The sequence below is a fragment of the Gastrolobium bilobum genome, unplaced genomic scaffold, assembly GCF_033153095.1.
Source record: "Gastrolobium bilobum isolate Gb01-03AN ecotype WA unplaced genomic scaffold, APGP_CSIRO_Gbil_v1 utg37208, whole genome shotgun sequence".
Classification (NCBI taxonomy): Eukaryota; Viridiplantae; Streptophyta; class Magnoliopsida; order Fabales; family Fabaceae; genus Gastrolobium; species Gastrolobium bilobum.
In genome coordinates, this window is record NW_026898731.1 from 1 (window position 1) to 14,833 (window position 14,833).

Genomic DNA, 14,833 nt, shown 5'->3' on the forward strand with positions numbered 1-14,833 from the left:
TAATCTCATAGACCCATCCTTCTTCTTAACAAAGATCACCGGTGCTCCCCACGGAGACACACTCGGTCTGATAAAAATTTTTCTGGACAAGTCTTCAATCTGCTTCTTCAATTCAGATAATTCTAGAGGTGACATCCGGTATAGGGCAAGAGAGATAGGCCCCACGCCAGGTAACAAGTCAATTGCAAATTCAATTTCCCTCTCTGGAGGAAAGTGCGGAATTTCATCCGGAAAGACATCCTCAAACTCAGAGACAATCGGAATAACAGAAATTGGCTCCTTGTTGACGCCAACCAGACCTCCCAATAAAACATACCCGGAATCTCCTTCCTTCAAGGCCTTTACAACCCGAAGTACAGACAAATAAGGGGACTCCCTCTCTTCATCATGAGATGAGACAGAAATGGTTTTACTGCAGCAATCAATCTTCACACAGTACTTAGACAACCAATCCATCCCCAGAATTAAATCCACAGATGCAAGATGTAAGACGATAAAATCGGCAGAATATTCCCTGCCATCATACTTGAATTTCACATTTTCACAAACATAGTCTTCATTAAAAACTCTTCCCACAGCCGTAACAATACGCATAGGAGTTTTCATTTTTATTACATGCAGACCAAATGCTTCGGCTACATAGTCAGCAATAAAAGAATGTGTGGCACCAGAATCAAATAAGACACTAAGCATTTCATCATGAATAGAAATCATACCTCGTACCAAACTAGCTGATCTCTCAGCCTCTTGCTGAGTAACTGCATACACTCGGGCAACTGGAGGTGGGAGAGGTAGAGATGGTTCCTCAACCACAATAGGAGCCGGGGTAGCCTGAATAGTAGAAACATGTCCCCCATTAAAGGGGCAATCCCTAATAAAATGCCCAGGTTGGCCATACTTATAACACAGTCTTTGCTCTTTTCTGCAAACCCCTGTATGAACTTTACCACATGTAGCACATAGAGAAGCAGACTTAATATCTCCAGGCTTAGAATTTCCTGCCTTTTTGAACTTACCATCAGACTGTCTAACCTGCAACCCTTTTCCTTTAGAATTCCCAGAAGTGTTTTTAGGACCAGAATTAGGAGCAGATTGGTCCTTATGCTTCCTTCTATAGTACTCTTGAATGTTTTTACACTTTTTAATGTGTGCAGCAAAAGTATCAAAAGTGTGTCCTGCAAGTTTTTCAGAAATATTATCATGTAGTCCTCTATGAAATTTAAATACCAGATCATCCTCAGTAGGTGGAGCTCTCTGGAAATGAGAGTATTTGGCCAGCTTATTAAACTTATTCAGATATTCATCAATAGACATCTGGCCCTGCTTTAGTTCTTCAAATTCACCCTTCTTCCTTATCCGGGCTTCAGCCGGAAAGTATTTCAGCAAGAATTGTCTTTCAAATAAAGGCCAGGTAATAGCATAACCCTGACATTCCAAGGGCTGACGGGTATTTCTCCACCAATCAGCTGCATCATTGTGCAACATATAAGAAGCATACAACAATTTCTGCTGATCATCACACTCCATGACAGTAAAAATGCGATCCAATTCTTCTAACCACTGAATTGCAGCAATAGGATCAATGCCTCCTTTATAATTTGGTGGTGCATGTTTTCGGAAGGCATTAAGCATTCTTTCTCTTTGCTCTCTATTAGTGGCTGGCTGTGCCACACCACCCCTGTGACTAGATTCTTCATTCATATCATTATTTCCTTCACCCTCCACAACAATGGGATTATGAGGAGGAGGAACAGGCTGTTGTGGTTGTGGCTCAGGCTGTGGCTGTGGTTGTGGCTGTTGCAAAGGCTGTGGCTGTGGACCTTGCCCACCAGCCCTCACCTCAACCAAGAGTAATCTCATCATTTCAATATTCGCCATTCTGCTTGCTGCCATCATTTCTTGATTGGCCAACCTATTAGCCTCTAACAGATCTTGATTTGCTTTCATCATCACTTCTAGCTCTCGCTGTCTAGCTGCAGCCATATTTTGTTGCATCTCAGTTAAGGCCATTATCATTGGATCTGGCTGTGAAGTATTTCCCCGCTGGTTTATTCGGGGTCTAGCCAAATCTGCTAATATTGGATCGGTCGGGTCAATAGGAGGATCAGAAGTCCTTCTTGGGCGAACCATAATTCTGCATATTTCACACAAAGGAATGAGTTAGCTACGCTCACACTCGGTGATCAGACATGCATATCATAGTACTCCAAGAAAAACTCAAGAATATAACAACCCGAACAGTTCATGCAATATTTCACAGGCTCTCCTAGAGAAACTGCTCTGATACCATAAATGTAACATCCCCGTCTCGAGCAGGTTCAATTAACATACATATGATAAAACAAAAAACAGCGGAAGACTTAACTTCTGAAAATACGAGCTAACTTTTTCTTTTTCTTTTTAAATTCCCATTCGTTGTAAACGAAAATCGGGCAGAGTTTCCTCTATAAATCGGACAACTGGGGATTTTCCAATCCCACACAGAAGCATTTCCTGACAAACAGTTTATACAAATATAATCAAATGCCCATCCATGGGGGCATGCATAACTTGGCTCAGTGCCACTATATCTAACAGCATGCAATCCAACACGTAAACATATCTGAATACTACCTCATCATATAACGTGCCTGAATACCCAAATGTACATGCATCAAAGCGACAGACGTGTACAAAACATATACAGGCCATATACAAAATAAAGGATCAATATCATGATCCATCAAATGCGAAAATACTAAAATACATCAAACACTCCAAAAAGGTAGTAGCCTACAGCCACTCAAAATCCGATCTGTCAACTGCCTCAGTCCAAAGAGGGGTGAGATTACAAATCTCAATAAGCTCCAGGTTTATAGAGAATTCTCCATTCCCCTGGCTCACTCCTGCATGAAAGTTAGATACAAAGTATACGAATACAACATATAACATATATCATAACAGAACAGAGCATATATCATATCATATCAGAGATTGCGCCGTCATTCCCAAGGGAGGACCCCAAGCGGAAATCAACGCACGTGTTCCCGAGGGAGGACCCCAAAGCGGAACCAGACATATCAGAGGCGTACACCATCAGTCCCAAGGGAGGACCCCAAAGCGGACGTCCGGGTACTATACAATCAATGGCCAGAGATTGTTACAGAAATCATATTACAGAAGTCATATCAGAGCAAAACATATCATGTTATCAAATAACTCTATATGAATGCATCTATACAAAGCATCTAAATCACAGTCATACAGTCCAACCATAGTTCACTAACCATGGTGGAGCACTCAAGCAGGAAAAGACTCCTTAAACATAGAGCTTACCTCTTGAAGCTTTACCAATACACTTACTTGTGGATCAAGTTACTTTTATCGCTTCAAGAGATTTCCGATCCTTCTCAATCCCTAGGAACACCTAGAGAATAATTTACAATGCATCAATAAAATGATACTATGCCATGATTATTTCATAAGCATACATTTTATCGCTTATTTTCCTTTCTTTATACTTTTGCCAATGTTATGCCAATACACAAGTCTAGACCACCTTATACTAGTTAGCATTCTTTAATTTTAATCAAGTATTCACTTGGGAATTTTCAATATCATTCATGCCATTTTACTTCAAACGCCGCGGACATACCCTTAGGAAATCAAAGTATTTTTCAACCATTTTTCGAGTCATTTTACTTCTTAACTCATCAATTTTATACAATGAATTACAACACATTTTATTTACAATAAAATGTAGCAAAATATACTCTTATACCACCCTATAGGTCGAACACTACAAGGACATATACAAAGGTTCTTTTTCTTCACTTACACGTGACTTACACATACAAATACATGTTTTCATAAGGTTCCAACTTAATTTTTGGAGCATAAAGTCCCTCCAAAGCCCCACAAGGCCTAAACCTAAGGGCATATTTCATATAATTTTTCCCACTTTGGCATTCTCACTAATTTATCAAATTTCCACTTAATTCCTACACATTAAACCTTCCTAATACTTAAGATAAAATTTTTGCACAACAACCTACTCTTCACCTATGATGGCCGAACATGTAGAGGAAATCATAGGATTTTTTTCTAATTTTTTTACATACATACAAATGCTTATTTTCATTTCTTACATCCAAGACATCAAAGATTCATCATTAAATCAAAGTTTAATACACAATGCTTTCCTACCAAAACATACTCATAACTTTTATAACTCAAATCATCAAAATAATACCATGGAAATAGAGGTTCATTACCTCCAAAAGCTTATACAAGGTCTAGAAGGTGACCAACAAGCAAGACTCCACCAAATACCCCTTTTTTCACCTTGGATGAATAGTAATCCAAAAATGGAGTGATGAATATCTCCCTCCACAAACGAAATCAGCTCAAATGGAGGGGTGGAATAGCTTCCTTGGATGATTTCCTATGAGATTGGTATATTGGGTGAAAGATTTGGTGGAATATTGGAGGAGAAATCAAAGAAGACAAAACCAAAACCCTCACCCCCCCTTCCATAGCTGCTGATCGGTTCCAAGGAGAGAGAAAAGAGTGTTTTTCTTTGAGTGAATAGTGATCACATAAGTCACTTATGTTTTATAGCACATGTGGCTTTTACCCGGGTATTTTTCTTTCGCGTATTTTCACTTAAACTAACCCGGAACTAACTCAAGACTACAAATGTATTTTTATTTTTTCTAATATCATTTACATAAATTTTTATTTCCTAAGGAACAACATTCATAATTCACAGCATGGTTTTTGCACCGTTTTTGACGAAATGCACTGTGAATCACTAATTGTACTTCATTTATTTATGAAACTTAAAACTTATAAACTTATCATTTTCTTGGGCCTATATTGACTTGCTTGGTATATATTGGACTTTCTTATTCTTATTTCATCAATTATTTATTTCTGGACTCTACCGGTTGCTTAAACAGCAGTACAAAATACCCGGTAGAAACACTATTCACGAGATTTTCACGGAAAGTGCCAGACTATACAATTTTTTGTTCTGAACTCATATTTGTCGTCAGAATTATCAAATTATGTCTCTAAAATTATTTTGCTCTTTTAAGCTCTACCGGTTAATTCACAAACTGTAAATTCTCCGGCAGAACGCACTGTTCATAACATAGTCATGATTACAGTCAAAATACTCTGAATCACTCACTGAATATAATTATGGCATTTAAATCCTTAAATTAAATCTCTAATTAAGATTTACCATTTAGGGTCATTATAAAATAACTCCATGGGATCATTGTGGTCCACCCCAAGGGAAGCAAGGAACCCCTTCAGCCAAACTAACTATTGTAGCAGCTGCTATAGCCCTATATTCGGCCTCAACCGAAGATCGTTCAACCGTCACTTATTTATTTGTTTTCCATGACACTGGTGACATTCCTAACATAACGAAGTAGCCTGTGACAGACCTGCGTGTGAGAGGGCATGCAACCCAGTTGGAGTCACTATACACATGGACCTTCAAGTCAAAATCAAATTTCAAAATGAGGCCTAGGCCTGGATTATGTTTCACGTATTTAAGTATTCGCACAACAACATTATAGTGAGCCTGTTTTGGTTGCTGCATAAATTGAGAGAGGACATGAACAACATAATTCAAATCTGGTCGTGTGATAATGAGGATTATGTTTCATGTATTTAAGTATTCGCACAACAACGTTATAGTGAGCCTATTTTGGTTGCTGCATAAATTAAGAGAAGATATGAATAACATAACTCAAATATGGTCGTGTTATAGTGAGGTAAATCAGTTTGCTAAACAAACATCGATAACGCTCAGGATTTTCAAAATATGGCCTTTCTACTAGCTATTTGCTCCCACTGAGGCCAAATTTGCCAAGCAATCAGTGTGTTAGCCAGTTTGCTCCCACTAAGGCCAGATTCTTGTAATATATCAAGAGCGTACTTCCGTTGGCACATGAATATTCCTTCCTTGCTACGAGCAATTTCGATCCCGAGCAAGTATTTCAAACTTCATAAATCCTTGATCTTGAAACAATTAATTGCAGGCTTGAGTATTATTTCCTACCAAGACTGCATCTTCCACATAAATCAAGAGAGCAAGAAAAAAATTACCACGGTGCAACGTGAAAAAGGTATAATTCGCTCGAGATTGCTGGAACCCGTATGCTGTAGGAAAGGAACTCAAATTCGAGAACCAATTCTGAGGTGATTGTTGCAAACCATATAGCGACTTTCTCAACCGAAAAACCTGATGCTTCAATCTGTTGCTAAAACCCGGGGGGAACTTCATATAGACTTCCTCACTGAGCTCCCCATTAAGAAATGCATTATGGACATCAAGTTGATGTAGCTCCCAATGCCTTGCTATTGCAATTACTAACAAAGTTCTAACACTTGTCATTTTTCCTACAGGCACATAACTTTCATCAAAATCTTCCCCAACCACCTTATAGTTTCCTGTAATAACTAATCACGCCTTATATCATTCAAAGTTTCCATCAGAATGATATTTAATTTTGAACACCATTTGCTAGGCAGATCTCGCTTCCCTAACAACAAATTTGTAACAATCCAGGTGTCACTATCCCCTAGTGCAGTGTTCTCTTTTCTCATAGCATCAACCCATTGTGGGTTTGTCATAGCTTCCTTGAATTGTTGAGGTTCATGACCTTCATCAATAGCAGCTACAAATGCACGATGGTGGGGAGAAAATTTAGATAAACTAAGAAAGTCATGTAAGGGATATTTGATACCTGACCCAACATCGGAGGAAAGACCAACTGGGGTAGCAGGACGAGTCATGTGTTTCAACTGCGTTGCACTCATAGTCATTGAGATACAATGGTGCTCTTCGTGTACAGCATTGTCGTGCTTGATCAAATCCTGGTCTATTTTCATGTGGGGCTGTGTTTGGTTCTACAAGACTCCCCCTATCATTAACATGTCCACTAGGTGGTGGTGTTTCTAGTGTCATATCCTCTGTAATTTCATCTGTTGCTGGCGCTGAAGGCACAATGTCTCCAATGTCCTCTCCTACATGAATATGATCATCAACACCCATTATAACAGGCAAAGATTGCAAGGTGGGTTGGCATGATTCACTCATTGATGTTGTAATAAAAGAAAAGGTATCTTCACATAATTTCACATCCCTGACACAAGATATTCTTCGGTCTCCATGTCAAATACTTGGCAACCTTTTTGGCACACTGGATACCTAATAAATAAACATCGGCGAGAGCGAGAGGCGAATTTGTCATTGGGTTTAGGTCTCACATTGGAAAAGCACAAACACCCAAAAATTTTCAAGTGATCATAGCTTGGTGGAACTCCATATAGCAGCTTATGGGGTGTATGACCATCAAGGATTTTTTATGGAGTTCTATTAATTAGGTGAACCCCTGCGACAGATCATGATTAATTTTCCCACATTGAAGGCATGTCACTTTCTTAACTTGTTTGTCAGGAACCATATGTTGTTGACGGTTGAAAGTGGTGAATTATTTAAAATTTGTGAGCGCAAGTTCCAAAAGGTGGCTCCATCCAGCCCCATAAGAAACTGATAGACACGATCATGCTCTCTTTCTTCTTTAACCTCCTTTGCAAACACACAATTATCTCCACATGTGCAGGACTTGTAAGACTTGCTTCCCTCAAGTTCGTCCCACACTACTTTTAGCTTCATGTAATATTCTCCAACACTCCTTCCTTGTTGCCTTATATTGGCTAAGCTTGCCTTAAGTTGATATTAAGGTGGAAATTTCTACATTGTGTACCTCTCCTTCAGAGCTTTGCCCATTTCTCATAGTTGGCTTTCTCCTCGCAGCATCACAGTTGTTAGCAGGATCCCTAGGCTATCTGAATTTCCCAAATAAAATGGCGAACCAGGATCTGACTGCTTTAACTTGTTGCTTCCTTCTTTGGCCATCCTTTGCTAGGCTAGCTTTCACACTTTTTTTTAGGATTTACACGCTGTGGAAGTGGTATAGGATGCTTTGATACCAAAATAAAATCTGGTATCGAAAGGATAATTTGATCATTTATAATCAATGCCTTTAAATATACATCATATCACTAGCTTAATTGTTGCCTAGTGAACTATCCTATAATTAAGCTGACGATAAATTAATATTGAATGTAGAATATTAACATACTAATTATGCTAACAATTGATTCTAATCCTATGTTAACAATACGCTGACAATGCATACTAATTATTATAACCCTATCATTATGTATACATTAAATGTAGGATATTTTCCTCTAATAATTTTTTTTTGTTCTCAGATTTTTTTAGATATATTTTATTTTATTTTTTCTATTTTAATTTTTTTTACTTTTATGTAAATGTGATAAATTTCCAGCATATTTAATTTTTTTTACCCTCTGTTTATTTTCTTCTTATAAGAAAAGTAAAATAAGCAACTTAAATCAATGAAATAAAAAAATTGTGAGAAATCATTTATAATATATCATCATCTCTTATAATTGTAAGCATGTTCATACTAAGAATATAGAAAAAGTAAAAAAATAAAATAAAAAAATAAAAAAACAAAACTCTATTTTATGCTTTTCGGCAAGGAATTTACTTTTCAGATATTAATGTTTGTCTTTTTAAAAAATATAAAATTATGTCATTTTTGCCAAAATTATTGTGTTTTATAGTGAGAGAAACAATTATGGTGGAAGAAAGTTAGAATTTTTTTTAAATTTAAATATTAAATAAATAATAATAATTTTAACAAAAATGACTATCTGACAAATATTTTTCCTACTTTTTATTCGTCTTCATTAAACTGCTTGCAGTACATCTTTTATACTGACAGTTTCAACGTTCAAGATTAGTTCAAAAAAATTGTGAGAAAAATATGAAAAAAAGAGAGAAAGATCTCTCATGCTAAATAATATGGCAAAATAATAATGTTAATTATAATTTTCACTACTTTAGGTATTTTATACTCAAAATATTTGAACATTAGAAATTTCCAATCAACTGCTTGTTAAAGGGCAGACAAATAGACAATGTATCGACGAAACATAAAAAGTTCAGAAAAAGTTGGAAGAAAAGAACACATCCCACGGCTTCACATTTGAGGTTTGAAAGATGCAACTTGTAAGTCTTCGTCAAGCACGCGTGATAAGTCTTCGTCAAGTAATGGGATATTTATCTTTTATTTTTTATTTTAAAGTGTATCGTAAGTTTTCGTCAAGCACGCGTGATAACTGATAAGTCTTCTCCGTTTAAAAATAATTGTTTTAATTAAGGTTTTACAGAGAATTAAAAAAGATATTTAATTTTTTTATTTTGAACAAATATAAATTCATTTGACTATATTATCCTTTCATTCCATTAATCCTCTCTTATTATTAGTATAAATACCAAAAGATAAGGATAAAGTTGAAAAAAAAATTAATATATTTTCTTGATATTTTTAAAGAGAAAATAATTTGGCAAAACAATATATCATTATTTACTTATTGAAAAGACAATTTCCTTTTAGAATAAATTTTCCATCAAACATCGACATTCTTGTCATTATTTACATTTCCCATTATAGTAGAATGTATTTGTGTAGTTTTTTTTTTCCTTGAAATACTGTTCTTATTTTATATAATATAGTTATTTCATGTTTTCCCACTTCAATTTTTTTTATCCTTTAATAATGGGTCTACTTAACTTCTCTCTATAACATGAGAGAATTACTCTGATATAAAATAAAAATAATATTTCCCTAAATTATATTGTCTTTGTCTTTCCCCTAATTGTGCTAGTTGTTTTCATATTTCCTTTTTTCCTTTTTTTGGTAAACGTTTTCATATTTTTCAAAATAACCGAAGTACGTCATTGCGCAATCCAGAAGAATGTGGCCATGCACGCGGAGTGTAATTTAGAAGGAAAAAAACATGCACACATATATAAATGAAAAATTATTGATTGAAAAATTATATTAAAATTGTAACAAAATACATGCACATATATATAAATGAATTATGAAGTTATTAAAATTTAATTTTTCAATTTTTTTAATTAATGATATTAAGTTAATAACTCTCTCTTTTCTCTCTCTAAAATGTACCTTTTTATTTTAAAGGAGCTAAATCTATTTAAAATTATGAAATTTAAATATTGGTCATACTTTAAAAGTTGAATTGTTCAAAAAAAAATTCTCTAGACTATACCAATTCGTCCTCATACGCAACTAATTCAAATTTAGAAAATTGTTAGCGAAGTTTTTTATATTATTTTCAAATAATTAATTATGATAATATTTAACATGTTTGTATTGATGTTTAAATTTAATTTTTCAAGACTGTCTATACCAATATAATCATGACCATGTGAGAACAGAAGGGTATATTTAATTGTACACACTCAAAAAATGACATACAATATGAGACTTGAATATCGAAACCTTATTTTATATAAAAATATGAAATTAAATATTAGACATTATAAAAAATACTATTTTTGCTAGTGAATTTATATGAATGGTTTAATCATGAAAAGTCATTGTAATGGATAGAAATTATGATGCTTTTATAAAAAAAAGAATTTGACATATATATCCCACAAATACTTTATCACAATCATATGTATAGTAATTTTTTTTGTCCGTCATATTCCCCATTATGTACATTTATTAGAGCATACCCGGTCAGTCTTCATTGCAAGTCAACAAAACTTAAAGAGAAGAAGCAGAAATCTGAAGTATATAAATAAATGAGGTTCTCTGGCCAAATTGCAGCTCAAGCAACTAGTCAATCATATATATCCCTTTCTGCAGTAACAACTGAAGCCATAATGGAACTGAAGCAGAAGCACACGCAACTGGGCAAGGTGTTAATGGTTGCATTAGCCCTTCTAGTATCATCATCAGTTGCTGCTGATCAAGCCCTTCCTGGCTGTAATGACACTTGTGGAGATGTCAAAATTCCGTATCCATTCGGCACAGGCATGTCATCTACATCAGATCATAAGTTATGTTTCTTGCATGATGGATTTAGCCTTACTTGCAATAACTCCATATTATATTTGGGTAACGTCCAAGTTTTAAACATAAGCGTCCAAGGTCAAATGGACTTATTGTTTTTCGTCTCATCACCAAATTGCTATAGCAAAGGTGGAAAATTCAACTCCGGGAACTATCCCACGCTCGAATTTGCTAATTTCAGCATTTCAAGGAAGGAAAACAAGTTCCTAACTGTTGGATGCAATAGTTTTGGATATCTCAATAGCTTTTACAACAGCGAGTTATATTCAACTGGGTGCTTATCAAGATGTTATGGCAATGAAAGGAAAATCGATAATGGAACGTGTTCCGGCATAGGGTGCTGCCAGGTGGATATTCCTCCTTCAATGAGGAATATCAGCATACAAGCAGATAGCTTCTCCAATTCAATGGAATATTGGGGAAACTGCAGCTATTCCTTTGTTGTCAAAGATGGCAACTATACTTTTAACACCAATCATTTATATGATTTCCCTTACAAGATGCTCCCCATGGTTGTTGATTGGACCGTAGGAAACCAAGGTTGTGACGCTTCCAAAAGCAGAGTCGACTATGCATGCATGAAAAATACCTATTGCAACGACAAGGACACTGATCTTGGTTACCGATGCATATGTAATGAAGGTTATGAAGGAAATCCATACCATCCGGATGGTTGCAGAGGTAACATTTTCCGCTAAACATTCATTTATCTATCTCCTCTACATAACTTTCTTTGTTTATGGGTGCGTTTGACTTGTTAAAATCTAAGGATGGAATAACAGAAAAATAATTATTTCATGTTTTGATTTAAAAGGCATGCATGGAACTACCCAAAATCAATAGGGGTGGTATAATTTGTACACTTCTATAATGAGTCTAACCACAATAAATCTAACTTATAAGTTCGAATTCGCATATGATTAAGTCATAAACAATACAAAATGTAATCAAAAGTAGGAAAATTAATGAAAATTCTACTTTTAAAATGAGTAGTGATAATTCCTAGGTGTAAAGAACAGCCGGCATATATACCAAAAAAAAAAAAGAACAGCCGGCCGAGGCCCTAGCACACATTTAAAATGGTAGAATTCCATTACAAGTATTAGTGAATTCAGAAGGCATTTTTGGAATTAATTTTGAATTAATTATGTCTTTTTGTCGTTGAACATATGTATTAGTGAATTCAAAAGGCATTGTCGTTGTTGAATATGTGTCATTTAAATCGTACTCATACATTTTTATAAATAAAAGGGCTTATCATTTTTTGAGTTGTCGGAGATAAAGTAAAAAAAATTATAATCATACAAAGATGAATCAATGGTAATAAAGGAAGAGAGAGAAAAAGAGAATCATAACCATTCAAAGGTGAATCAATTAATATAAGGAAATAAATAAACAAAATAACGTCATTTTGGGGTGACCAGAGATAAACTTATCTCAAGTTGCCGGAGAAATATTTTTCTCTAAATAAATAGGGATTATAATTTTTAGTTTACAAGTTTTTTCCCCTATTGATTTTGTATATTCTTTGCATTTGCATTAATGCGATTGGCCGAACATAGAACATAAGTTGAGTTCGATGATGCTATTTAATGTGGAAGTGCCGCCATAAAAATATAGATAATTTTGAGAGATGATTGTTCATGAATCTTTGACACCATAGGAAGGATAAAATTATTTTAAAAACAAAATATTTAATATTAGACTCAAATTTTCCTTTATTACATTTATATATTTTCTATGATACGCTTTAACTTTATGTAATTACATGTTTCAATTTGTTGTGTATATTTCATGAGACTGGAGGTATTGTTGAAGCGATTTCTTAAAACAGATATTAACCTCTCAATAGGGATTGAAATCAATTTTCTAACAGGAATATTTACTTTAGTAACGTATGTGTCTGATAATACAATTATTTCTCTGACGAACTTGCAGATATTGATGAATGTAAGACATCAAAGAATACATGCCTAAGTGAAAATAATTGTCACAACACCGATGGGTCTTACAAATGTTTCTGTCCTAAGGGGCAATCCGGAGATGGAACAAAGAACGGAGGGTGCCACCGACGAGATATAGTTACCCAGATTGTCATTGGTAAGCAACTAAGCGCATCCAATTCTATTTCATTTTATTCTTTGCTTTTTCAATTATTTTTCATATTTATGTTCATTCAGTATGTAAGCCATTCTATGCAGGACCGATACCGACACGAAACACACGACACGACACTCTGACACGTTAATATTAAAAAATGTTAGATTTTGACACGTTAGGATACGTTTTGATATTAAATAATATTTTTAATTTATGTTGCGTATATTATATTTAATATTCAATAATTTAATAAAAAGAATAAAGCTAAACTTATAATACCCATTAATTTTGCAAAGAAACATTAGATATCAAAAATATTTATATTAAATTAAATAAAATGATAATAATAATTCAATGAATCTAATACTTAAAACAAAAAAACACAAAACAACGTAATCTTTTTTACAACGCGCATTGGAATGTCGGAAAATATCGGAAAATACCGGAACACATCGGATTTTTTGAAGTGTCTTGTGTTTCGTAGAAGCCATTGACATTAGTTCATTGAAAAATTCAAGAATTGCGTGCAAAATATTGCAAATGCAGGAACAGGTGCAGGATTCATACTTCTAATTGTGGGATTTTCCTCGCTGTACTTAATATACGAGAAAAGGAAACTCGTCAAACTGAAGCAGAAGTTCTTTAAGCAAAATGGCGGTATCATTTTGCAACAGCGACTCTCTGCAGGAGAAAACACTTCTCAATCTACTACAGTGTTCTCAGCAGAGCAACTTAAGAAGGCCACCAATAATTATGATGAGAGCTTAATCATCGGCAGAGGAGGTTACGGTACAGTTTATAAAGGAGTTTTGTCAGATAAGAGGATTGTTGCCATCAAGAAGTCCAAAATTGTGGATCAGAGCCAAATTGAACAATTCATAAACGAGGTGATTGTGCTATCACACATTAATCATAGGAATGTGGTCAAACTCTTGGGTTGTTGTTTAGAGACAGAAGTTCCTTCTCTGGTTTATGAATTTGTTAACAATGGTACCCTTTTTGATTATATACACAAAGAAGGCAAGTCAGGTAATGTACCTTGGAAAACACGTCTAAGGATAGCAGCAGAGGCAGCAGGGGCCCTATCATATCTGCACTCAGCTGCTTCTATACCAATTATACATAGAGATGTGAAGACTGCCAACATTCTCTTGGATGACACTTACACTGCCAAAGTGTCTGATTTTGGAGCTTCAAGATTGGTTCCTCTTGATCAAACTGAATTAGCCACAATGGTGCAAGGAACTATTGGTTATTTGGACCCAGAGTACATGCAAACAAGCCAACTTACTGAGAAAAGTGATGTGTATAGCTTCGGAGTAGTGCTTGTAGAGCTGCTTACAGGGGAGAAACCTCTTTGTTTTGACAGGTCCGAAGAGAAAAGAAGTCTTGCTATGCACTTTCTATCTTGCTTGAGAGAGGATCGCATGTTTGAGGTTCTTCAGGTTGGAATTTTGAATGTAGAAAATAAGGAAAAGATCAAGGAGGTTGCTATTCTTGCAACAAAGTGCTTGAGACTAAGAGGGGAGGAGAGGCCTAGCATGAAAGAAGTGGCAATGGAGTTGGACGGAATAAGGCTAATGGAAAAGCATCCATGGATCAACACAGACGTGAATCTAGAGGAGACTCATTACTTGCTTCATGAGGCATCATCGAGCATTCGTGAACATGGTGATAGCAGCAGCCATCAAAATACTGGGTATGACAGCATCAAGGATCATGTACTCGTTGACTTCGATGATGGAAGATGA

The 14,833-nt window shown here is 35.2% G+C and overlaps 1 protein-coding gene across 1 annotated transcript; it reads left to right on the top strand.

The window, feature by feature from the left end:
• Positions 1-10,711: 10,711 nt before the first annotated feature.
• LOC133283614 (putative wall-associated receptor kinase-like 16) lies at positions 10,712-14,833 on the top strand. Its single transcript, XM_061480497.1, has 3 exons — positions 10,712-11,663; positions 12,921-13,082; positions 13,629-14,833. Exons 1-3 carry the CDS (start codon positions 10,712-10,714, stop codon positions 14,831-14,833), a joined length of 2,319 nt encoding a protein of 772 aa, XP_061336481.1.